Source organism: Panthera onca, chromosome C1 (genome assembly GCF_046562875.1).
Source record: "Panthera onca isolate mPanOnc1 chromosome C1, mPanOnc1 haplotype 2, whole genome shotgun sequence".
Lineage (NCBI taxonomy): Eukaryota > Metazoa > Chordata > Mammalia > Carnivora > Felidae > Panthera > Panthera onca.
Window position 1 is genome coordinate 95,889,727 of NC_138346.1, and position 26,545 is coordinate 95,916,271.

Here is a 26,545-nt window from a genome sequence, read left to right on the forward strand (position 1 = left end):
GGGTGGGGGTAGGATACCCAGTTAAATCAAAATTTCAGATAATAATTTTTTTAAAGTACAAGTATGTCCTATGTCGTCTTTGTCACCTACTTATAGTTTTAAAAAAATTACTCTTTACCCAAAATTCAACTATCATTGAGTACCCTGTATTTTACCTGGTAACCCTCAGGACTTCGGCATTTGCTATTCTTTCCATCTGAAACACTCTTCCTTCCAGAGAGTTCCATGTGTCAGTCCCTTACTTCCACACTATGCTCTAACTTCTCTTCAGAGAAGCCTTCCTGACCCACATACTTGGCCACTCTGTGTCCTTACTCTACTTTTTTTTTCCCCCTTGAAACACTCACTACTTGTGCAAATTATATTCACAGTTTGAGTGGTGAATAATTCAAAGACATGACTTGAGCACTAAAGATATTCATGAGGATATGCTTTTCCACGTATGTGGCATTTCCCCATTTTCATCACTTCATGAGAACCTTCCAACAATACAACCAAGGCAGGTGACACAGGCTTTCCCCTGATCTCAGTGAAGAAGAAGGAGATGGAAAGCTATAGGCAACATAGGTAGTTGTATCCAGGCAGGCATTGGAGCCTCATGTGTTTTCTAGAATATGGTACTATTGCCCCCTATCAAGGGAGGCAGGAATGTTTTCAGCAAAAAGTTCCAATGTGCAAGAGGGAGCCAAGGGCTGAGCAATCCAACATAGTTCTCTGGTGGTTAGGGAAGGGTAAGAACTTAAACCAAAGCTACAGTAAGTATTCCACATGCCAAAAACTAGTAAGGTGCTAAAGACAGCATGTCATAGAGTTTCAAAAATCCATCCCAAATCACTGCAGGAGAAGCAGCATCAATCTTCCTTCACACAGGAGAGGCAGCAAATGAATTCCTCTGCAGCCAACCACACGGAGACGCACTGACATGCTTCCTATGACCAACCAGCTGTCCCCAGGCATGCTTCCTGCTGTGCAAGGCCCAGTGGCAAACTGGACCCACTGGGCTGCATCTACACTTTGATAGCCAAAGGCACCCAATTTACACAAGTAGTCACATTCTAAAGGCGGGTAGAGTTCCTCTTCTCTGTTCATAGGCAATTTTGCCTGAGGCATAGTTCCAGGCAAATAATGCTAAAGTGGCAGTGAGAATAAAACATGGGCAAAAAAAGCTGTGCTTTCTAATAAAACTGGTCCATTCCATTCTAACCGTCCAATCTGAACCCCTGCAACGCCTCATACGTCTAATATGAAAGAGTATTATCTTCAATTGTTAATAAGTGCTTGAAATACCCCTGGCTTCACATCTCAATGTTTTAACAGATTTTCAATGCTACAAATTTCACATTTTTCTCAAGGTTAGAAAGGTGATAGCTGGGAGAAGTTACTCAGAACAAATAAAACTTCTATTGCCTTTTTTTAAAAAAGCCTTTAAATAAAATATTTCATTCAATAAATATGTATGCCAGACACCATTATTTCTGTGAACAAGAGACAAAAATCTCCCCAGAGATTAATTTCCACGCACTTGTTTTTAATAATGGATGTTAGGGGCGCCTGGGTGGCTCAGTCCGTTAAGCATCCAACTCCGGCTCAGGTCATGATCTTGCGGTGGGTGAGTTCAAGCTCCACGTCGGGCTCTGTGCTGACAGCTCAGAGCCTGGAGCTGGCTTCAGAATCTGTGTGTCTCTCTCTCTGCCCCTCCCCTGCTCATGCTCTCTGTCTCTCAAAAAATAAATAAATGTTAAAAAAAAATTAAAAAAAAAATAATGGATGTTGATGGTCACCCCAGGACCTTTGAACTTATTGTTGCCACTGCCCACTTAACACCTCTGCCAGACATGTGCACCTCTTACTCTCTCACCTCCTTCAAATTGGTGCTCAAATATCATCCTGTCATCTTCTCAGTAGGGCATTTCCCTACTGGTCTATCTAAAACTGACACCATCAGAGCACCTGGCTCATATCAGTCGGTAGAGCATGTGACTCTTGATCTTGGCGTTGTAAGTTCAAGCCCCACGATGGCTGTAGAGATTACTTAAAAATAAAACCTTAAAAAAATAAAATAAAACTGACACCATCATTCCTTGTAAGCACTTCTTAGTACCCTCTCCTGTTTTATTTTTCTCTACGGCACTTATTGCAATCTAAAAGATATATATTTTACTTTTGCTTTTGGCTGTCTTCCCCTATAAAACATAACCTTAATGAGGAATGTTCACCTTTCTGTTCATTGTTATATCCCCCAGCACCCAGCAAAACCCGAGAGCAATGAAGGCTTCTGGCACCCAAACTGTGCTCTCCTACTAACAGGAACGAGTGATTCTTGAAGAAACGGCCAATTTCAGGTCTAGGGTAGAAATTGTGTAGGATGAATCTGGAAGGTTTTGTCATACTAGATAAATAAAAACTATTAGAAACCATCAGAGTCATGTCAAAAGGATTCAGAAGACAATATTAATTGGCTCCCATTGGCCAAAGAAAGGGCAGTTTGAGAACCAGTAAGAAAATAATTGGAGTAGATTGAACATATCAAATATGTTTCAATCAATGACTTCATAATGATAAAACCAAAAAGCATACTAACAAAATACTGGCCCAATGGAAGATGTTAGTAAACCAACAGAGACACAATGGTTCCTATATGAGCCGCCTCTCCTGGCAACTACATACTAGAGGAGTGGTCACCTCTCCTCATCAAGTATTCCTGGTATATTAAGAAGGAACCCCTAATGAATTAATGAACCCAGGCGCCAACCATCAACAGGTGCTAACATCATAAAAACAGAGACACTGGGCACTGTGTGCCTCCTGAGAGAAGTAGACAATACCATCCATGGAGAAGTCTTGCAAAAAAAAAAAAAAAAAAATTAAGTCTGACTCTGATCAAGTCTCAGACCTACCTATCAATTTACAGGAAATAAAGTGGGGAGAGAACCTGATTATACAATGACACAAGGATGTAATCATCAGAATTCAGAGTATAACAAACTAAGACAAATGAAGAAGTTTCTTAAAAACAAAACAAACAAACAGAAAAAAAAGGGGATGGGGAAAGAGATGGAAGGAAACCTAAAATTAAAAAGAGACTTTAGAGACACCAACAATTCTAATGTATGCTCACTGCTTGAAACCCAGTTCAAATAAATAACCTTTAATTTACAAGACTGCCTAGAAAATGCAAACACTAACCTGGGACTATATGATATTAAGGAATTATGTTAATTTTAGATATAAGATGGTATTATTATCAGTTACACTGGGAGTAGATTCAGGATTCCAAGGAGTCTTAAAGATGCATTTTGAAACATTCACAGATCCTAAGACCTTTGGATTTGCTTCAAAATAATGGACCAGCGGAGGGAGTAAATGAAATTGGCCATGAATTGACAACTGCTGAACTGAGTCATAGGTACATGGGACTTTGTTATACTCTTCTCTTTGGTATGTTTGAAATTTTCCACATTAAAAAAGTTCAAAACATAAAAATTTACAGTGATTTTATTGGCATGCAATAGAAATGGCAAGAGACAGTATTGAAAAGTTGGCAAAACACAAATTGGAGGCGACTGCACTGAAGCCCTGTCTGACACATGGGTTTCAAGGAAGGAGCCAAGGGGTGTTGGTGTGGGGTTTGCCAGTCTTGGAATTTTCCCTTCTAATTTTTGTTAAGGCAGCAGGCAGAGCAAGAATTCTAAGCACAAATGATGTCGTATGTGAAACTTACCAACAGGAGGCGTCACCAAGAAGATAAGCCTGGAGGAGTGTGGGGGAGTCTGAGCCCACAGAACCAACAGATCTGTTAAGGTGACTGACAAACACTGAGCTGTAGACTCAGGAACTGTTTTAAAAAAATCAATTTTCTAAGGATGCGTTAGAATTCAGGTAATAAGAGCAGTGAAAACACACGGATGAAAAAGGTACCAGTAAAGGCTGAGCTCAAAAAGTAGAAAGAAGAAGATCATAAATTTCTGCTACCTGCTTTACTGCCAAGAAATATTATCTCACAGAAAGGGGATTTCCCATCTCAAATGGTTACACGTTTAAAAGGTATGTGTTGGTATTCTCAGGCAACAGTCTAGTGATATTTTTAAAGAACTCCCTGACCTGTCCCAAAATGTTACTTATGTTTTTTCATTCAGGTTTTCTCCCACAACCAAAACAGTCAATTCTTCATCGCTGCCCACTCTGACAAATTAGTCTATGCAACACCATTTCTAAGTTATCTCTAGCAGCCAACACAGCCCATAAATCCAAATCATTGTACTGGTTATTAGGATTTCATTTCATGCTCACATTCACAAACATTTAAGCTTTCAACCTTTGCTGTTGGGCATTAATCTTGGCATTAATCAAGGGATTAAGTACGCTGAATTTAAACTCAAGGTTAATAGCATACTCAGCCAATATTAGTTTTACATATTGCCAAGGGAAAACAGAAAAAGGCAAAGACCTTTCTGCCTGTTGTTCGTGAAATAGAAGACACAGATTGATGAGTAAGGCATGAAATTGCTTCTTTTGTTCCTTCATGAAGGAGTCTCACACACCTACATACACACACATACACACACACTCATTAGTCCAGCCCAAATTGGCATTTGAAGCAACAGGCTTGTATAAATCCTAAGATCCAGCCATCGATCGCTGGGTAATTTGCTTATTTCCGAGCAACTATACATGCAAAGGCAACATAAGTGTTTAAAAAAAAACAGCACAAACAAATTAAGAAGTCTAGAAGGGTATGATAGTTGCTAGTTGCTAGAATAACTGTGTAAAGAGAAGAAAAAAACTGTGTGGGTGTCAGGTATATCAGCATCATCTATCAATGTAATATCAAGAGAGGTAAAGAAATTCATTCCAAATTTCCTAAAATCTGTTAGCAGTAAAAGGCCCTGCAGAGAGCTAAGTTAATATACCTGAAACAATGACAGAGTAATTACTTTATAGAGCCTTGTCTCTATGAGGGGAATAGTTACATGGCTCGCAAAAACAGATACAGAAAATAAACTGCCCGATGATCTGGAAATGCAAGGCTGCCTAATGAATCATTCATTCACTGTCACCACTAGAAATGGCTGAGCACCTGGTTTTCATGAGTTACATCCTCAGGAGAATCAGTGCTGTTTCTCCTTTTGAGGGAGGGTATCAAAATTTTGAGTATTCAAAAACTAGCAATGAAGATTCATTAATTCAAATTAGCTCAAATAGCCATATTTCAAACACAACAGGCTTGGAGCATAGAAGTGAATGCAAAGTCAAAGGTAGTAAATCACTTATTTACCTGAGTTCAGTTTTCCTTTGACATGAAGGGGCAACAGTAATGCCAAGTGCAGAAACACTAAGCACTTGACCTCTCTGAGCCGCTCTGATTTGGCTATTACTCTGAGCGGGGGAGAGGTTTAAGTGAGGTTGTACATTTGAGGTGTCTGGCCTACAGTGGGGCTCAGTAATGTTTCATTCTTCTCCTAATGTCTTCTACCAAACAAGGGCAACACCAAACTCCTTACCACCACATCCAGTCCCTAGCCCAGTGTCAGACACATAGCAAGCATCTGTGGGAATAATGTGGGGAAATATTGATGGTTGCACTTTCTGGGATTTACTAAGAAAGACGTGTAGACTGCAAGTTGGTGAGGGTACAAGCACAAGTTTACAGACCCATAATTCAGTGGAAGTTGGCACATGGAGACGACCCAGGGGAAGAAAAATGAAGGCAGAGTGCCACCTCCTAGGACTGGGCTGAATCTCAATGCCTCAATTCAACTGGTGACTGACCGTTGTTACTTCAAGTCCTTTTTTTATCTGTCAAAGCTCTGAGGTTAGACACAGAGATAGAAGCCAGAACTGGCTCTTCAAGAAGGATTAAGAGGAAAAGTCACTGGTACATCTGTTGATCAAGTAAACAAATCAAATGAAGATGTCTCTCTTAATTGTCTTTCCAATTCCAAGAGAAACCTGGCATATGATATGTGGTTAAATGAAGTACCAAAAAAAAGAAGGAAGGTTTCAAGAAAGCAAGAGGGAAAACAAAACAAAAGCCGAGACCAGAAACCAGATGCTGTCCAGGATTTTTAAAATACTAGCACAGAATTAACTGGCTTTAAAAACCACCTCTAGCCATTTCAGATTAACGACGGCAGGGACGCAATGTTCTTCCACAGGGCCAGCTCACAGCTCCAATGCAAACACAAGGGCCATATGCAGAGAGAAGAAGTCACAGGGAATAGCTGAATTTCTACGTTACCAGAAGTCAAAGGATCTAAAATTAAATTAGAATGATGAATTAGAACCAGAAATTGGTTCTAATTATAAAACAAAATCGAGCTCCCACATAAAATGTCCCCATAACTGAACGCAAATAATGACAATATCAAAACCCATAAAAATGCCGACCGTGTTTACTGAACGTCATCCATCTGCCCGGCTCTATTCTAACCATGTTCCCATATACACTCAGGAATCCTCACGGTAGGATCCTTTAAAGACAAAATTAAAATTACTACTTTTGAAAGGCAGTATTTGCCATTCAAGAGGCCACAGTGGTGAAATTCTTCTCCAGCTCTTAAAGAGTATCTATTAAGATGCTATGATAAAACACATTTTTTTTTTTTAAAGGCCAGAATTCCAAGGTTATTTTCAGATTTAAACTAAAAGGGTTTCCTGGTTCTCTCCCCAGGGAAATTCTCTCCACCCTGTCCAGGCTCCACCACCTGCCTCCATTCTTCCTCTTCCATTAGACTCTTAATGAATGCATACCATGGTGCCAAGAAAACTCCTTCTCACCAATTGCTGACATTCAATGAATATAAGGGAGGTTCAGTAAGTGCTCACTGAACTGAATTCAGCTGAACAAAAACAAAAGCCTGTCATCTGCATAAGAAGAGTGAGGTAAAGGTTAATAAAGCACCATTCCACACCTTGGAAAGGGAAAAAATAGTTACAGGTTCTGCAATGAAACACCTGGGCTCCAGTATTAAGACTACATTGGGGCGCCTGGGTGGCTCAGTCGGTTGAGCTCCGGTCATGATACCTCGGTGCTTAAGTTCAAGCCCCACATCAGGTTTGCCACAGTCAGTGCAGAGCCCACTCCTGATCCTCTGTCCCCCTGTCTCTGCCCCTCCCCTACTTACACTCTCTCAAAAAAAAAAAAAAAAAAAGTTAAAAAAAGAATATATGATTCATCACATCTTTGCACAGCCCAGTCTGTCCCACACTCATCAGAACCTCATTTTTCTCTCACCTTATCGACATCCTTCCTTCACTGTGAGTTGGGTTGCATGGCAGTTTCAACGGAAGGGAACTGGGTCACCAATAATCTCAGTCCCTTTCCATCTGGACTGTTCTTCCACACCTTCCCAGCTCTGGCTCAGGAGATGGAGGGAAGGCTGACATGGGAGGTAATGCTCTACCTGTAACTCAGTAGCACATCCAACATGCAAACTCTCAGAAAGGCAGGAAATTAGCCCCACCTGTCAATCAGGGAGCACAGCTGGACTCTGGCTGAATTCCATCAAGTGGAAAGAGGAAGGCAACTTTTGAAAATTAAACTGAATGAGGAACCTTTTCCTCAGGGCTAGAAAGGTGCTTCTAAATTGACTTCTCACTGGAGCACAGGTTCACCCAAGACCCCACGCCTTACTCCTCTGGAGAAAGAGATGAGAAGGTGGGGCACAGGCCACCTCAGCCAAAAACACGCTCAAATGCTACAGAATTAATTTGCCGGCAGTCTGCTAATAGGAGCATCACACAACCAACTCTCTGGGCTTTTAATTTCCGAGAGGTATTTTAACTATCATTAGCTCTGAGGCTTCTTATGATGGCCATGGGGTGGCCATGGTGTGACCATGTAAAAAAAAAAAGTCTCATGGGGTGGCCATGGTGTGACCATGTAAAAAAAAAGAAAAAAAGGTCTCAGTGGATCTTAAAAAGGAAAGGGACATAAAGTAAAGAGACACACTGCACAGAATTCAGGGCCTTAGGCCCTGTGGCAATACTGGTTTGGCCTCCATCCCCCAAAGCTGTTCCCTGTCACCCCGTGACACAGAAGAGAGGTGCCTGAGTCCCACATGAAAGACTATGTCATTTAGGCTCAAAACGGAGGCATTCTCCTTCTTGTGTGGTAGCATCATGGAGCTGTTATTATGGCAATAGCACATGCAAGGGCACATCCTCTGAAATTAGACAGCACCCAGTTCACAAGCCCCTCGGGCTGCCTTTGTCCATGAAGCATGGAGGGGAAGCCAGCTTTTGATCCCCTACTCAGTTCTTCCCCTGTACTTGTCCCCATATGGTCCTGACTCTACCCCACCTCCCTCCAGGGTCACATGAGAATCATCAAAGCCTGGGACAAATTTCAGATGGTCTGTAAAATGTCCTGCAACACTTAAAAAAAAGAAAATAAGCTGCAATTTAAATTCAAGGGTAGAAATGGAAAAGAAGCTCAGGCTGGAAATAACTCAGCCTGTAAGCAAATTGCTAACTCAGCCAAAAAGCCCAGGAAAAAATGCTCAACATCATTGATCATCAATGAAATGCAAACCAGGGGCGCCTGGGTGGCTTAGTCGGTTGAGCATCCCTTTCAGCTCAGGTCATGATTTCATGGTTCATGGGATAGAGCCCTGCATCAGAGTCTATGCAGACAGCATGGAGCCTACTTGAGATTGTCTCTCTCCCTCTTTCTTTGCCCCTTCCCTGCACACACACTCACACACATACACACACTCTCGCATGCACACACACTCTCAAAACAAATAAACTTTAAAAATTTTTAAAAGAAAATGCAAACCAAAGCTACAATGAGTTACCACTTCACATCCATTAGCACAGTTACTTCAAAAAACAGAAAACAACAAGGGCTGGAAAGGATGTGAAGACACTAGAAGCCTCATGCCTTGCTGGTGGGAATGTAAATGGAGCAACCACTTTGGAGAAGTGTCGTGGTTCCTCAATAAAATAAAAACAGAATTAACATATGATTCAGCCATTCCACTTCTGGATATACACCCAAAAAAAAAACGAAAGCAGGGTCTCAAAGACTGAGATGTACAGCCATGTTCATAGCAGCATTATTCACAAGTGCTAGAAGGTAGAAGCAACCCAAATATCCATCAATGGATAAATGGATAAGCAAAATGTGGTATATAACATAATGTGGTATTATTCAGCTTTAAAAAAAGAAGGAAAGCCTAACATATGCTATAATATGACACGGATGAATCTTGAGTTCATGATGCGTAGAGAAGGCACTCACAGAAAGGCAAATACTGTATAATTATATGAATAATGAGAGTAGTCACAAGCAGAGTAGTCACAAGTCAAATTAGAATGGTTGTTTCCAGGGACAGGAGGGAGACGGAATGGGGAGTCATTGTTTAATGGGTAGAGTTTCAGGTTTGCAAGATGACGTGTTCAGAAGGTGGATGGTGGTGATGGTTGCATCGTAATATGAATATACTTAATTCCACTGACCTATACACTTAATGGTCAAGATGGCAAATTTTATGTTACATGTATTAGACTAGATTGTTTATTTTTATTTTTTTAATTTTTTTAAATTTTTTTATTTTTTTACTTTGAGAGAGAGAGAGGGAGGAAGGGAGAGGGGCAGGGGGAGAGGGGGAGAATCTCAAGCAGGCTCAGCATGGAGCCCCACAATGGGGCTTGATCCCATGACCCTGGGATCATGACCTGAGACAAAACCAAGAGTCAGATGCTCAATCAGCTGAGCCATCCGGGTGCCCCTATTTTACTAGATTGTTTTTAACTGAGGAAAGAAAATGTAAATAGCTACATTAGCCCGGGTTTTTTTTTTTTTCTCAAGGGAAAAAAAATCACCCTATTAAAGAGCAGGGAACCTATTAAAGAAGGGAACGACAGGTCCACCATGTAAAAACAATACACAAATTTCAGGCTGTACAACAGGCTCACCACTTATTTCCATACCCTGAAGCCAAAGAAGCAACTCACCTCACTGAGGTAAATAAAGAAAGAGCAGGTGGACCCATCCACTCCGTAGTCTGCGTAGCAGGGATCCGAGCGCCACATATCTTTCATCCACTGAAACAACAAGAACCCGGTAAGGACATCTACAAGCAGACCGTGTTCGGTGGCCCTGTACATCCCATGACAGAGAAGGCTATGAAGGGTAAGGAGAAGTGAATGGCTCAGACTGGGGCCTGAGGTTCATTGTCAGTGAGCTGAGGTCAGGACAACAGATGCCCAGTTTTCCAGATGATTCACAGGTAGACGCTGGCTTGAGCTGGGCCTTAGCAGAGGTGTGCAGGGTAGAGGAAGGCCGTGAGACCACCAGGCAGTAAAGCCCAGGACAGGCAGTGGCCAGGAGAGTTTTATCAAGAGCAACTGCCTAATCAAAACCCCTTTCACCCAGAGAGCTACAGTTGCATAAGCCACAGGACAGGTCCTGGAACAGACAGTGTGAATGAGAGCAGGCGTGCAAGGTGTGCATGGCATGTGTGAGTCCCACAGAGGAACCATGTTAACGCTTCTGGGGTTTGCGCTCACCATCCTAAGTATACACTGGAACCAAGACTTTTCTCTGAAAACTAGTGAGTAGGGTTGTGGTCTCCCTCAGGGCAGGCCATATAAAAAGAACTTTTTAAAAAAAAAATCCTAAGAGTGAAAGAGTGTCCAAATGTCTCAGGTTACTCAGCTGCAAATGCAAATGTGACATTTAAATCACAATCTGGAGACCTCGTGGCAGGGGGGCCTGGGGACTGGGGGAGAGTGAAGTTGGGCTCTATATAATGGCAGCTCCTTGTCAATGGTCCTTGAAGGATCACCTGCTGGAGGCTGGGAAAGCCAGGGGGAGGCAGCTTCAAAGACACAGCAGGAGCCCAAAGTGGCCCAGACTCTTTCACTCTGACCAGTTAGAGCCATTGTGGACTGACCCCATGAAGTTGGCATAAGCACACAAGGGTTGTCATGGCCACAGCCCCAAACTGGCAGAATTGAGGCATCCCTTCGATGACTCCCTTAAAGGGCTTGCTTGCCATCTGTATTGCTGGGGAGTTAGAGAGAGGGGAGGGGAGGAGAAGGAAGAGGGTGTTAGTGAAGAAAAAAGGTGAAGGGAATGAATAAACATTACTTGGGCCTTACCTTGATTTTCCCCTCGCAGTGGGGGTAGCCATCCATAGGAGGCAATACACATTTTTCTTGAGCTCCATTAATGATATCTGCAAAGATGAAACAGAACAAAGGATACCATGAAGTTTATGAGACACAAACCTACCATCTTTGTAAGCAATGGGCAGGGAAGGAAACAGAAACAGGAAGTCTATACTGGGAGCCATGCTCTGACCTGTGGAAGCTCTCCAGCTGCCAATAGGTCCAGCTGGTCTGCAGTGAGGACCTGGCCCAAGAACAGCCCACCTATAGGATGGCCAGAGACCTATGATGCATGTGGCCCAGCCTGAACGGGTGAGCTACACCAATCAGAGGGTTTGCTTGGAAATTTGCAACTTGGTAAGAGAAACCAAACAAGTGGAGAGCAGGAGATGAAGCCATGAGATTGGGAGGGACCACCAGGGCCATGTCAGGCTGTGCAAACTGAGGTCAGGAATACCTTCATGACATGTGCTTGAGCTGAGAAGCTGGCAAAAAATAGGCAAATAGAACGGTAGTACAGAGGAGGAGAAAGCAACCAGACACATCAGCAAGGTACAGCATCTTCTGGACGTGGTTCTTACATTTCTGCAAAGATCTCCTTATGCTTCAAATATTTCCTCACAATAAACTCCCTTTCTATTAGCTAGCTCTAGGGGATTCCTATTCCTTTTGATGACAAGAGTCAGAACAAAAAAGAACGCCTTTAAAAAGCTTACTGTTTAGTGGTGGACCACAGACAAACAAGTAAACCACTGAACAACAGTGTAATAGACATTATGTTGGGGCGGGCCAAGGGAAGGACACCCACCCCAGTCTCTAGGATCAAAGACGACTTCCTGGATCTAGTGACATCTTAGTGGAGATAGGAAGATGAAGCAGGAGTATGCCAGGTGAAGGGGCAAGGTAGAGATGGTGTTCAAGGAACAGGCTCCAAATGCAAGGACGCACACTGAGTGGAATGCAGAAATGGGAGGTACTGAGTGGTCAGAAAGGAAATCAGGCAGGGCCCAAACCAGAAAGACTTCAAGCAAGCACCCTGATAAAGACTTTATTTATTTTTCAAGTGTTTATTTTTGAGAGAGAGAGAGAGACATTGAGTGAGCGAGCGAGCAGGGGGAGGGGCAAAAAGAGAGGGGGACAGAGGATCCAAAGTGGGCTCTGTGCTGACAGCAGACAGCCCATTGTGGGGCTGGAACTCATGAACCACAAGATCATAACCTGAGCCAAAGTCAGATGCTTAATGGACAGAGCCGCCCAGGCGTCCCTGCCCTGATAAAGACTTTAAGCTGAGGGAAGGGAAGGGCAGGGCACTGAAGGCTTCTAAGAAAGGAATAGTTAAGATCAGCCTTATGTTTAGGAATGATCATTTTAGCTGGAAACTGGGACAGCTCTAAAACTACATGTTTCTCTTTGAGGACCAACTGTATTTTCCAGACACGTTTGGAAAATGCCACAATTACTTATGGCTGACAATTTTCTGTTCAAAGTACTAATGAGAAATTAGATCCCAAACTACAGTATTGTTTGACAGTGTTATTCAATGTCGGTGGCTGCTGGGGCTAAAACAGAAATTGTACCTGTCCCTTGAAAATTAGTTCCTCTGACAGTCTGAAACAGATTCTTCACCTCTTGATTCAGTGTTCTCATCACCATTCCACCCTCCACCTGGATAACTACAGCATAAAATCAATACCCTCCTTCTCATGGACTGGAGGCAGCGTCATTTAGTAGTGAACATGGACGATACTTAGCTTGTCAGAGCCTCTGTTTCTCCGTCTGTAGCACTGAAATAACTGTACCATTATTTCATCCAGCTCTTATTAAGTAAGCTAATACTTGTGCAAAGTCTAGTCTGGCACTCCCAACAGCTGACTCTCGCCACAGACCACAGTGCGTGCTTAAAAAGTTGGCACTCGCTATATAATTCCATGCCACTTATACTCTATCTAAGAAAGCAATATTTCAAAAGCACGGATCTTCTAGAAACGCATTCTCTGCGTTTTTGAGATAAATGCAGGCTTGAGGTGGTACATCTCCCTATAGCTCTCCTCCTTTCTCACTTGTAAGGGGACAGCCAGCCTCAGAAACCACTAACAAATGCCTCACCAAAGGACAGAGGCACTTTTCAGTGACTACTTATCCTATTTTTGTCTCTGATTTTGCTTGGTAACATTTACCAAGCAAATAAATAGCACAGGATCCAAGACAGCAGAGTCTGAAACAGCTGGGGGTCGGGGCAATCAGACATTTAGAGGGATGATTACGGAGAAATTCCCCCCTTCTTTCACACGCTGTAAGCATTACACCAGTTCCAGACATCCAGAGCCAGAAATTATGGAAACTAGAGTCTATAGAGTTAGAGGTATGGTACCATGGAGTGAACAGAAACCACCAGATGGTAACATAAACCAACAGGTCCACGAAGGCCTGCAAGGAAAGCCTGGTTGCTGACAGTGTGGGTCCTTTCCATAAAGAGTTTCAAGGAATAACAATATGTTATGCCAAGGGTTGGCAAACCTTTTCTCCAAAGGACCAGAGAGTAAATATTTGAGGCTTGGCAGGCCACACTGTCTCTGCCACAACTATGCCACTGTGGATTATAACAGGAAAGCAACCACATATAATAGGAAAATGAATGGGCGTGGCTGTATTCCAATAAAACTTTGTTTTCAAAAACAGGCACAGACCCCTATATTTGCTATGCCAAGACAGTCACAAAATGAGGATCCTAGTTGCTGCAAAGATCTGATGAAATGACTTTTTTGAGGACTCCTGCAGTCACTCCTCTGCCCCTACCCTTTCACCACCTGGTTAAAGCCCCGCCCTTGAAGACCCAGCTCAAGATTCACCCACAGAAGAATTAGGCCCAATTCCTCCTTCCCATGCCAAACCAGAATTTAGTTAGGATTTAGTGCTGCCTCCCTCTCAAGTCTCTCTCACAGCAGTGAGTGATCTCGTTCTTTCCTCCACATGTGCCCACTTGCCTCCTAGGATGTAAGGCGGTGATGGGAAGGTTATGTCTCCATGCCCCATCACCAGGCACTCAGTAAGTGCCGGCTGACTGAATAAACACACCTGCTGCACCTGCTTCGCCTCTCCCCGCTGACTCTTCAGGTCACGGACAACCAGACTGAGCAGAGAGACCTGTGCTGGAGCAGCGTTTTTCCTTCTCTTCCACCTGGCAGTTCATCAACTAATCCATAAGGGTTGTCTTCGCAATTCCATTAATTTATGATGGGTTTTCTATTTAGTTACAGAGTGACGAGTTTGCATAAGCAATGCCGTCCAGAAGTGGAGTTAAATGGCTTGAGGCTCTGGGGTTGGAGGGATCCATGAAAGGAAGAAATAGAAAGTGCTGGCCTTCCCAGGGAGGGATGGAGCTACTCCCTAAATCCAACCACCAGTAACCTGACTCCCAGGAAACTGAGCACAACCCCCCATCACCTCCCAGGTCCTAAGGGGTCTCAGCACATCTAAGAGGAAAGCTCCCCGTTTTGTTTCGATCACAAAGACGAAAACTCATTCAATGACGTTTTTTATTAGTCTGTACACAGAAGACACTGCTACCTAGAGAAAGACCCTGCAATATAAGGTTGGTTAAAAAACAAAAATTCAGGTCAAAAAAGGTTAATGTTACCGCTTCAGGGGAGATTTAGCTTACTATATATTAAGCACTTTCAAAAAAGGGACTGGATTCTGCCACAGTATATTACCGGAAGCTTCTTCTCTCTGACATTCACCTGATGTTCTTTCTCCCAGTGTCAAATTTTTTCATGGTAAAAGGGCAAGGGGAAAAGAAAGATGATAACGTAAGCAAAGAAGCTCAGCTCTTACTACTGTTCAGGATTCAGTTTCATCCCTTACCCTCCCAAACCAGCCCAAGTGTGTCTTTCACCAAAGACTTCACCACTGCACTGACCGTATAGCATTGTCAACCAGGTATTACACAAAAGGCAGACAGCCTAGGTGTGAAAATTGTGTTGTTTTATCAGTCACCTGGACCCACACAGTACAGCAGGGGCTTGGATATTGGGTTTAACCTAAGAAAACACTTTTCTTGGGGCATCTGGGTGGCTCAGTCAGTTAAGTATCCAACTTCGGCTCAGGTCATGATCTTACAGCTTGTTGAGTTCCAACCCCACAATGAGCTCTGGGCTGACACCTGGGAGCCTGGAGCCTGCTTCAGATTCTGTGTCTCCTTCCCTCTCTGCCCCTCCCTGGTTCACACTCTGTCTCTCTCAAAAATAAACAAACATCAAGAAAAAAAGAAAACCCTGGGTGCCTGGGTGGCTCAGTCAGTTAAGCATCCGACTTCAGCTCAGGTCATGATCTCACAGTTTGTGAGTCAGAGCCTCGCGTCGGGCTCTGTGCTGACAGCTCAGAACCTGGAGCCTGCTTCGGATACTGTGTCTCCTTCTACCTCTGCCCCTCCCTAACTTGTGCTCTCTGTCTCTCAAAAAGAAATAAATGTAAAAAACAATTTTTTTAAAAAAAGAAAAGAAAAAAACCCTTTTCTTATGCTCAAAGATGCTCACCACTCAGGAGCAACACGTGTGCAGGAGGAACAGAAGTGGCAAAAGAGGTCATAAACACACACAGAGCAGGTGTCCCTGTCAAGTGTGGAGTCAAGTTCTCCGTGACAGTCCCCACATAGGCATATACACTGAGGGAGAGATGTGCTGAAACAGTAGCACTTTCAATAAATACATGGAAGCAACAGAGAGATGGAATCAGACACACTGAGGATTTTTACTCCTGCTTACCTGCCTCTGAGGAAGGAAGGAGGGCACAGACAGGCTCAGAGATAGTTGAGGACAGAAATAGGTGATGTAGGAAATGAAAATGGGTGCTAACTTCCCCGGAGGTATCACCTGCCTTCCTAAGGTGCTGGTACATACATGGTTACATTTTATACTAACCACAGCCTCCTGAAAAGGAAGGCAGTGACCTCATCTTATAGCTTGGAAAGGGGAAACTTTAAAATCCTCAGCACATACCTCCAAACTCAGCCCACAGTCACCAGGACTGTCTCTCAAACGCCTGCTGCCTGCCACGTGCTGAAATGTCAAAGCTGTATCCCTACAAGACATGGGCTGCGCCCTCACGGTGTGGGGGTGGAGGGTCCTCATATGACAGAGCAAGATACATGTTAGCTGAGCCAGCCCCCCGGAAAGCAGGATAGGCCCCTCAGTGCTTTGGCCCAGTGCCCAACACAGCACCTGGCACACTGCCAGATGCACAGAACTCTTCTCAACAAACAGATGGACGAATATAACAAAGGAGTGAAAAGCTGAAGTTCCAGAGAAGGGAGTAAGAGAGACAGAAGAAAGGGGGTAGGAGATCCTCATGTCTAGTAACTGTACCAAGCATTTCAAGTTCTGGATTACACATCAATAGAGGCAAAGGAATTTGGGTTTGATGTAAGGAAAAATGGCAGGAAGGTGCAGCAATCAAAGAAGAGTCATTTCAGACGCATGGAGCAGGACATGGCCTATCCCCCATGTGAATTACTGATATTCACACCTTACTGGATTTTAAAAAGAGAGGCTTATAGTTTTGTGAGAAATACAGCATGTATGTCATCACATTTTACGTCCGATGCAAGACTCACTGGGTACCGTACAAGGATCCCTCTATGTTTTAGCTGCCCACTTCAACACACATACACGGAGAGACTGTCGTGTGCTTATTCAAAGCATCGTCAACTACTAACCATGCTGCCTCATGAAACACTCACCTATGCTAACTTCAAGTTAATAATAACTGCTCTTTACTGCTGAACAAGAGAGAAATCAAGAGATATACATATATATTTAAAAAAAAAAAAGAGGAGGGTGTAATCAGGTGTCATCCTTAATCCTGATTCTATCAAGGCTCCTAGGTGGCATTGTACATAAGAAACCTGAGTCCATAATCCTAGGCAATGATGATAAAGTGAGGACGTGGAGGGGACAGAGAAGGGGAGGGGGAGGTGGTCATAAGTGAGTCCCACACAGAACAGTTACTTCAGAGTGAAAGCTGACCTTACCAAGAAGACAGCTTCCTCTGTCAACACTCAGTTTTCTGTATATTAATTATAACAAGGATGACTAGTGTTTGAAATGGCACTTGTTTTCAAGTGTGGGACACTGGAGAACATACTTATACAACAGTACCATTAACTCTGGATCTAGAACTGAATATGCATCTGAGAGGTTAAGGATGTCTGATTCCCTCAGAGCTATTTTATAGGGAGGGGGAAGGAAAGTAAAGAAAAAGTAGGTTAAAAAAAAATCTCAGAAACCTCACCCCAGGAAGTTTTAGGGAACTGAGTTTAGTCTCCTCGTCCACTTCCTTTGCCAAAAGCTTAGATGACCATCTACACGAGTGAGGGCTCGATTCTGCCAAAAGGCACCCCACATATATTTCCTCTCAAAAGATAAAGGGTCTCCAGTGATTGCATTTTGTGTGTAGGACAAGGCAGTGTTTCTCTCAGAACACCTGATAGGAACATGCAGCCCCCGTTATCAGATGGCCCCTGCAAAGCACCCACGTGTGCACGCCACTGGCCCAGCTGTTCCTCGCCATCTGGGAACGGACTCCATCTCTGCGCTCAGCCTGGAGACGAAACTCCTGCCAGCACTTCCATCAGCTGGCCTGGCTTCAGGAGCTAATAGCAGTAAATCGGACAGAAATCAGCCATGGTGAAATATAATCTCCCATTAAAAATGACCTCACCGGTCATTCTCAGCTTGGCAAATATTCATTAAGGGCCACTTTACATTGGCATTATAAAAAAAGTGATTTAATTTCTATAACTGAGTCACTCCAGCCCCAGGGTTCACGGGAACAGGAAGCTCTCTGCCCACCAAAAGGAGCCGGGGACAACAGTGGGTAACATACACAACTCACTCACAGACCCTGAGGGATATATACTGGGCACCTTGAAAAGAATGGTGTGTATTTTGTTTTTTAACTTGGGAAGCTAGAAATACAATCATTGTACCAGAAATTTTTACAGTTGCAAAGGACTTCTGAAGCCCTATCAGCAAATTGCTGATGTTTCCTGATGCGTTTTACAGAGGTTTACAGAGATGAAGTGCTTTATTCATCCAGTGATTAAGGAAAACTCATTAAGCATCTCCCATATGCAAGGTATGCTACATGTTCAAGCCAGGCCTCTATCTTCTAGTCAAGATTATTACCACCACACTGTTCCCAGCTACTAAAAGGCCCACCACTACCATCACCACCACCTTCACGTTCTGCACAGGGAATCTCAAAAGTCAATAATGAAGACTGAAATGACAAATTCTTACTCCTTGCTACACCTCCAAGGACCTTATGGACTTGCTAAACACCGAGAGCCTCAGGACTGCCCACACACCAATGCTGTGGGCGTCATGCAAGTCAACGAGAAAATCATATTCAATGTACAGCTTCTCCAGGTACTTTTCAAGAATGGAACCAATATGGAAAAAGAATGCAGTTGTGAGGACCATGAAAACACAGTAACAGCCAAATAATCCTAGAGTATTTATGCTGCCCTTTGTCATACCCTCTTGCAATATTGTTGTGGTTTTTTTCAGGGTTATCTGCCAAACAAATTTTTAAGTCAGCATTAATAACGTTTTCCATATTGTTGGTGAAACATAATTAAAAAGAGGACCTTAGCATAAGATTTCCTGTGTGAGAGGCCAAGTCTAAAAGAATGTCACACACACACACACACACACACACACACACACACACACACACACACCACCCCTCCATTCTGATAACACTCCAGGCACTTTCTATTGATAAAAACATGTCAGATTCCTAGGAATATCCAGGCAAAAAAAGGGTGGTTATCACACACCTAGGAGCACATATGTGTAGTGGGCAGAAAATCTGCCATTGACAAGAAAAAGAAAGTTTACCATCATTAGTCATCAGGGAAACGCAAATCAAAACCACAGTGGGATAGCATGTCAGCCAGTAAAAGAGCTATAATTAAAGACTCAGATAGTAACAAGTGTTGGCAAGGATGTGCAGAAATCAGAATCCTCAAACACTGCTGGTGGTAATCTAAAATGGTGCAGCTATTCGGGAAAACAGTCTAGAAGTTCCTTAAAAAGCTAAAAAATAAGAGTTACCATCTGATCCAGCAATTCCGCTCATAGGTACACACCCAAGAGAAATGAAAATGCTCTGTCCACACAAAAACTTATACACAAATGTTCACAGTAGCATTATTAAGAGCCAAAAGTGGCAACAAACCCAAATGGTCAAGTGATAAATGGATAGACAAAATGTGTCATAGCCATGTGACTATTATTCAGTCATAAAAAAGAATGACATATTGGTTCATGTGACAACATGGATGAACCTTAAAAACATTAAGCTGAGTCTAAGAAGGCAGCCACAAAAGACAAGTAATTTCATACATATGAAATGTCTAGAATAGGGAGATCTATAGAGAGAGAAGTAAACTAGTGGTGGCTTAGAACTGGGGGAAGTAGAGGTTGGGAGGGAGTAGTGAAAATTCACAGTACAGGATCTCTTTCTGGGGTGATAAACATGTTCTAAAATTGTGGTGATGTGGTAGCACAACTCTGAATATACTGAAAGCCACTGAAATGTATACTTTAAATGGAGGAATTGTATGGTACGCAAATTATCTCAATAAAGCTGTTACAAAAAATCATAAAAAAACCAAAAATCTGCCACTGGTTCTTTCAACAAAGACTGCACCTACATGAGCATCTGTAATGCTTTTAGCACCCTCCTAAGAAGTGTGTCTGCAGGAATACAAAGCCATCTTCACCTCGAGGGAGTCTAGAATGTAACTAAAACTCACAAAACAGAAAGCGTAGTTAACATACTGTGCAATACAGAATACGGTCTGGCAACACAGACCACAGATGTGCAGGCAAGAAGAGGAAGAAGCTGAGTGCAGTGGCCTAGACTTCTCAGACCCCCTGCCCTTCTCTCAGTTCTCATCTCCCTTCATGCCACCGTTTAGCTGAACAGCTGGCCACCCAGTTAGGGCCTCTCTTGTAGCTCAGTGGGACTTTGTTCAGGTCAAAGAGATGGGATGGGAGAGGAAATTGTCAGCAACCTCCAACTTCAGGACAATCCGTGTGGCTGAATCTATAGTTCTGGCCCACTTCCTGTGGGCTGGAAGATGGACACGCAACAGCCCGGCAACATGGGGGTCAGGAGTCCTCAAGGGCCAGTGCGGAGCAGCACCGTCAGGCCTGGACTGCTTGTTACTGGATTATCACGTGAAACAGAAACCACCCCGTCTCATTTTAACACTCATTTTTAGGTCTTGGTGTTACAGGAGCTTAATTTGTATGTGCGGTCATCAGCAAACAAGTGAGGTTTCTGTTGAGCTTTAAAGTACAAGTTGGAATATTCAGGAGGGAATGTGAGAGCTGAGCATACAGACGAACAGCAATAGCAACGGCCAACATGGACAGAACGCCGACTACGCCCTCCTAGAATTCATTCCCGTGCATTATCTCACATCCTCCTCCCAGGAAGCCCAAGCAATAAATGCATGTAATCCCCATTTCATAGAAGACACTGAGGCCCACAGAGATTAAGTAACTTGGCCAAGATCACAGAATCAATCAGCTCTTCTTAACCCTCTCTGCACATTAAAATCACTTGGGGAGCTTTTCATAAGATACCCCACCCTCCCAAGGTTCTGATTTAAATAGTCTGGGGAATGCTTCAGCCACTATCCCTTTTTATGCTCCCCTCACCTCAGATGATTCTAATGGGCAGCCACCATTAGGAACCAGTCGACTAAATGGTAAAATAAGGCAGGGAAACTCAAGAAGAGGAAAGGCCAGAAATGGAAAACAGATTTTTATCTCACATTCCAACTCCCAGAGTGTTCTACCAAAAAAGCAAGTCCATCCCCAGTGGATAAGCATTACCAATCAATCATCAATGTCTGAGAGGGTGGGGAGGGTGGAGGGGGACCAAGTTGGCTAAAGCAGAGGACGCAGGACAAGAAATAAGGTTGGAAAGGGCAAGCTTTTGTAGCACGTCACGCTACAAAATCGTGAATTCCAGCTTAGAACACAATTCGCGTCTGCAGGAAACAGGAGGATGGCTGCACACACTTGCAAAGTTGGGTAGAATGGTGTGGGGCAGTAATTCAGAGTCAGTCTCTGAGTAGAGAAGCAACGTGCTGAAAAATACGAAATAAAAAAAAAAAAGTTTTAAGGGGGCATCAGCCATAGTTTAAGAATAAAATTTTGACCACAGCACTCTAAAAGATACTACTGTATGAAGTCTTCAGGAAAAGAGTTTATACCTAAAGTGAGTTGTCATCAAGGAGTCAAAATGTGTCTTTTGCTGGTCAGGAAACTCAAGATATTCTCCAACACAGGGTCTATAAAGACAGTAGTCAAGGTTCAACCCCTCCTTTTCATTGATAGCAGTTTCTAATGCCTTTCTTAAATTGCCCTTGAAAATGTCATTTTCACTTAATTAAACTCTCACTAGTGCCTACTTTGTAAGTAAGTAGTAAATCCTTTGCAAATTTTCACAGGTATTTTTAAGAGGACAAGACATCAGCCTCTCAAGTTATAAAGCCATAAAAACCTGTGCTCTCTAATCTTCAAATGGTAGATTAATCCTCTCAAAAAATGCCATCATGGCCACCATGTTGGATGTCTTCTCACTAGGAAGCAACTTGTTCCTGGAGGAGGCATGGTAAAACATCCTAAGACAGAGCAGCACTCCTGTATGTTGTTATTTTCAAGTACTTGACCACACTCCAGCCTCAGCCATGGAAATGGTAGAAAAGGTGAGCAAAGAATTTGTACTGTAAAGGGCAGGGCTGGAAGGGTCATCTAAGAGACCTCAGCAGGGAATATCTCTCTACAACTGACCAGCTGGACAACCTAGGCAAGTTAGTGAACCATCATGAGTCTACATTTCCTCATGCAATAAATAAAGTCAGCAAAACCTTCTACATCTGAGTTACCACTTCCGTGCCAGGTACTATGCCTGGTGTTCATTCTACTGCTTCACGTCACCCTCAGGACAACCTTCAAAGTCAAATGTGGAATGCCGAGGGAGATAAGACCATGTGGAAGAGAGACTGCCTCCAACACACAGAAACGTCCCCACACCAGCTCTCATTCACTCAATTCATCTATTTGCTCAATACCCTTGTCCTACTGTCTGCATACACTTTATGTCTGTGTTGCCCATCTCTGATTCATTTTATGTCACAATGTTTGGGAGAGTGTGAGATACAGGCAGTGATTAAAATGCTGTGGATTTATGGAAGGAAAAAAAGTTCAAGTCTTTTGAAATAAATAGCACAACAGCATGTACTATATATTCTAATAGCTCTGGGATTAGAAAATAAAACTGAGTTTGCAATATGATTTGGATAATCAGAGTTCTCTTTATGCATAAATCTACATGTATTCATTTCTATGCAAATGCCATATTCTGTAAGTTTATACTTAATTTCTGCTATCATTTCTTCTGCAACAAAATGTTCTTTAGCATTTTAAGTAATAATTTAAGGGACATAAAATATTCCACATGGGTACTATACACACACACACACACGCACACACACACACACACAGTTACAATAAATGAGCACAGCAGTCATTAAATTGGGAGAATACATGAAAAGCAAAAGAAAGAAAAAGGAAAACAACAAAAGAAAAAATTATACTGATGTCATATTTCCAGGAAATAAAGTTTCAGTAGGTAATATTTTTCAAAATAACATACCATACTGACAGATTTGGGTGCATCCCCAGTCGTCAATTTATGTTTAAGAAAATATGCTGGAAAGTAGGTGACAGTCATTAAAAATTCAACATTATGCTTGCAAAACTACATCAAATACTCAGGTTGGGGACCCAAAGTGATTTTTACACCTATTTTTTTCCAATAAGCCAGGTAGCACACAGCCCTTGCTTATTGAAAAAAAAAAAAATAACTTAACTTGCCCTTTTCACATGAAGTTTACTGGTAGAGGAAAGAAAGCATAATGCCCCGGTTGGAACAGCAGCATGCCCCTGGAGTGTGGAGTGTATGCCCCTTTCTTCATCTCCTCCAAATACAAGTGATTCCATTTTTCATCTAAAACAGATGACTTAAGCAAAGCTCACACGTTTCTGACTGTTCTCTCAAATTGCCAAAGGTGCTTGGAGTTTGGGTTTTCTTAGGAAACTAGAGAAATGTTTACACTGTGTGTGCGTGTGTGTGTGCGCGCGTGCACGTGTGTGTTTATTTCTTTGTTGAAATTGAAGAAGAAAGGGAAGAAATAGAGTTAGTAACTGTGGGAGATGGGCTAGGCTATTTTAATTGTACCAACTGTCAAAAATAGGTGTGTTCTTTCCACATTACACAATGACCCTTTTTTGAATTGCCTGTCACAAGCCTTTATGGCAGCTGCTATAAAGGACAGAGATTCTAATTGGACACCCAAGACATCTACAGGCAACAAGGAAGTATTTTGATTATTCTTTACATAGGCGATCAAGATAAATTTTTATTTTCACTCTCTCATAGGAACTGAGGTTTTCATTTTGTTTTGGTTGCTTGGTTATAGCTTCCCTTCTCCCTTTTTAGCATGGAAAAATAAATTATAAGTTAATTTAGAATTAAGAGGACACCCTGATAGTAAGTTTGGGCTACTGGAAAAAGAAACTGAAAATCAAAAAAAGAAGCTAACGTCCCAGAATACTGAGGATGTAAGTTTGAAGAAAGGCTAAGAGCTGCTTAATTTTTAGGTCTCATTTGACTTACCCAGAGTTGCATGAAATCTGCTAGGCCATTGGCATGAAACCTACACACTATGCCTGTTAGAAAGGTGCTTGGCTAGGTAGGTCTCTTAAAAATGAGGCTGTCTTACAACTTAATTCCTTTTACCTCTCCTAGCCCTTAGTAGGTTTTTCTTCCTGTGGAAAGAAATCATGCCTGGTATTTAGACCATGTAAATTTGGACAGGGATACTCAGCTTATCAAGTTATAAGAGTAATGTGCATATTCTTAAATACTGTGTTACCCTGAAATCCTATTCATTTACTCAATAGAAAAGGCTAGTAAATGAAACTCAAAGGTTTTCAAATGCCTGGGAATTTGTTTCAGGAAGTGGTCTATCCTTAGACTGGAATTTTCATTTTTAATTCAGTCAGTTCTTGGAGGGTTCTCATCTTCTAGTGGGGGGATTACTACTTGAAGATCTCCTTCAGAAGACCCGTCTCACCATGCCAGTATCCAAAACAAACTGCACTCACTCACTTACTCCCTAGCCAAGGTGTCCAGGGCAGAGGGAGGGGCACACTCTCCTTGCCAACCTAGAAATGGTGGTTATTGTATCAAAAGCAAAAAAGACCTGACATACATACCAAGGGGCAGGAGAACTTCAGAGCAGTGATAGGAAAACAACTCAAACTGTTTGCTGGCCGTGGCAGACTGCTAAACTGCCCTACTAGGGCAGTAACTAGGTGATCAATTTAATTTGGGATTTTTTATAAAACAAAGCTGAGAAATTATATACTGGAAATTGTACCGAAGCATACCCTGGCATAATCTTCCCACAGGAAATACTTACAATAAGACAATGAAGAGTAAGGAAAAGGGGTAGACAGAAGGAATTTGATCCTTAAAAGAAGTGAACTGCACTGCCCTGGATAAGATCCACATTTATATCACTTTGCCCCTGAGGGGGACCTCTCAGTCTGGGTGGTGAGAGATGACTAGGAGGTAAGTAAAAGGCTACAGTCTTAGGATTATGTTTGGGCAATCAGGGTAGCCAGAAATTGAGATAGGATATTCCCAAAAAGAGGGAACCAAAGAAGGGGAGCCCTAAAATCTGCACATAAACTACCCTGAAATCTTTGAATTGCCCCATAAGAGACCATTTGTAGGAGAGACTCCATGGAAAGCTCTAAAGGTATTCAAAGGCTGAGCTGCTATTTACTGAAGGGGAGTCTGAATTTGAATCCTCACAATACAGAGAGGTTTGATTAACATTTCATGCCTTCCACTGGAACCCCAGAAAGTCCTTGCATCAGCTCCAGGACTTAATACTTCCTAAGACTAGGAAAAAAACTGAAACAGGCATACCCAACCAACTATATAATCAAGTCTTGGTAAGTTCAAGGTAGTAAGTCTGCTAGAACAAAAATCAACATTCTTCTGAGGACAATAACAGAATACAGACACACTACAATGTATCATTATTACGTCCAATATATAATAAAGAATTAGTATACAGTCAGAGACAGGAAAAAGTGAACCAAAGTCAAGAAAAGCAGTAAACAAAAATATATTCCAAGATGATGTAAGTGTGGCAGTTGACAAAGAAACTAAAGCAGCTATTATAAATATGACTAAAGACAAAGAAAGGAACACTTAAAAAAATAGACTGACAAAAATAGAACTGACAAGTTCATCACCTAAAATGAAAAATTCACAAAACGGAATTAACAACAGTTTGGAGATGCAAAAGAAAGGATCAATCAACTGGAAACAAATGGAAATTATTCAATCTGAAAGACAGAAGACAATAAAAACTAAGGAGAAAACACTTGTAGAAAAGAGACAAAATGGGGAAGAAAAATACTTAAAAAAATAATGGTTGAACACTTTCCAAATGTGGTGAACAACATTAACTTTAGATCCAATATCTCAATGGAACACAAGCAACATAAAGACAAAAACAATGACATTTCTCAGCACCACACTGCTAAAAGCCAAAAATAAAATGGTGAAAGCAGCAGAGAAAAATGAGACACACTACATAAAAGGGTACAGAGATAGAAATGTGACCTGACTTCTCATCAGAAAAAGATGGAGGCTAGAAAAGAAAGAAACAGTATTTCTGAAGTGCTGAAAGAAAACTACCATCACCCTAGAATTTTCTACCAGCATTCTTTATCTCTGCCCTTGAAAAATGCTGGCCCCGCAACAGCCATTTTCAGGTAAGTAAATGATGAGAGAATTCACCCCAGCAAACCTGCATGGCAAGCAAGAAAGAAAAAAGTTCTCTGTGCTGAAAGGAAAATAGCATCAAATGGAAATTAGAATCATAGAAAGGAATGAAAAGCATCATAAATGCTACTACCGGGGGAAATATCAAAGACTATCGTTTTTTCCTTCCCTTAATTTCTTTATCAGTTGACCGTCTAATACGAAAGTCATAATAGGGTATAGTGATGTTTAAAACATTTGTAGATGTAGGGGCGCCTAGGGGTCTCAGTCGGTTAAGCGTCCGACTTCAGCTCAGGTCATGATCTTGCTGTCCTTGAGTTCGGCCTGGGTCGTCTGGCTCTGTGCTGACAGCTCAGAGCCTGGAGCCTGCTTCCGATTATGTGTCTCCCTCTCTCTCTGCCCCTCCCCCACTCACGCTCTGTCTCTCTGCCTCTGAAAAACGAATAAACCTTAAAAAAAAAAAAATTAAAAACAT

General features: G+C 42.3%; 1 protein-coding gene across 7 annotated transcripts in view; it reads right to left on the reverse strand.

Annotated features, from left to right (window-relative positions):
* Nucleotides 1-26,545, reverse strand: part of MGAT5 (alpha-1,6-mannosylglycoprotein 6-beta-N-acetylglucosaminyltransferase) — a 345,968-nt gene that overhangs the window by 135,819 nt on the left and 183,604 nt on the right. For 6 of the 7 annotated variants that reach the window (XM_060622680.3, XM_060622679.3, XM_060622681.3 and 3 more), the window contains 3 exons: nt 17,651-17,767; nt 11,110-11,186; nt 9,961-10,050 (listed from right to left, as the gene is read on the reverse strand). In XM_060622680.3, coding sequence (XP_060478663.1) covers nt 9,961-10,050; nt 11,110-11,186; nt 17,651-17,767 — 284 coding nt within the window. The remainder of the gene's footprint in view (nt 1-9,960; nt 10,051-11,109; nt 11,187-17,650; nt 17,768-26,545) is intronic. The other variant, XM_060622682.3, reaches the window with a different exon arrangement.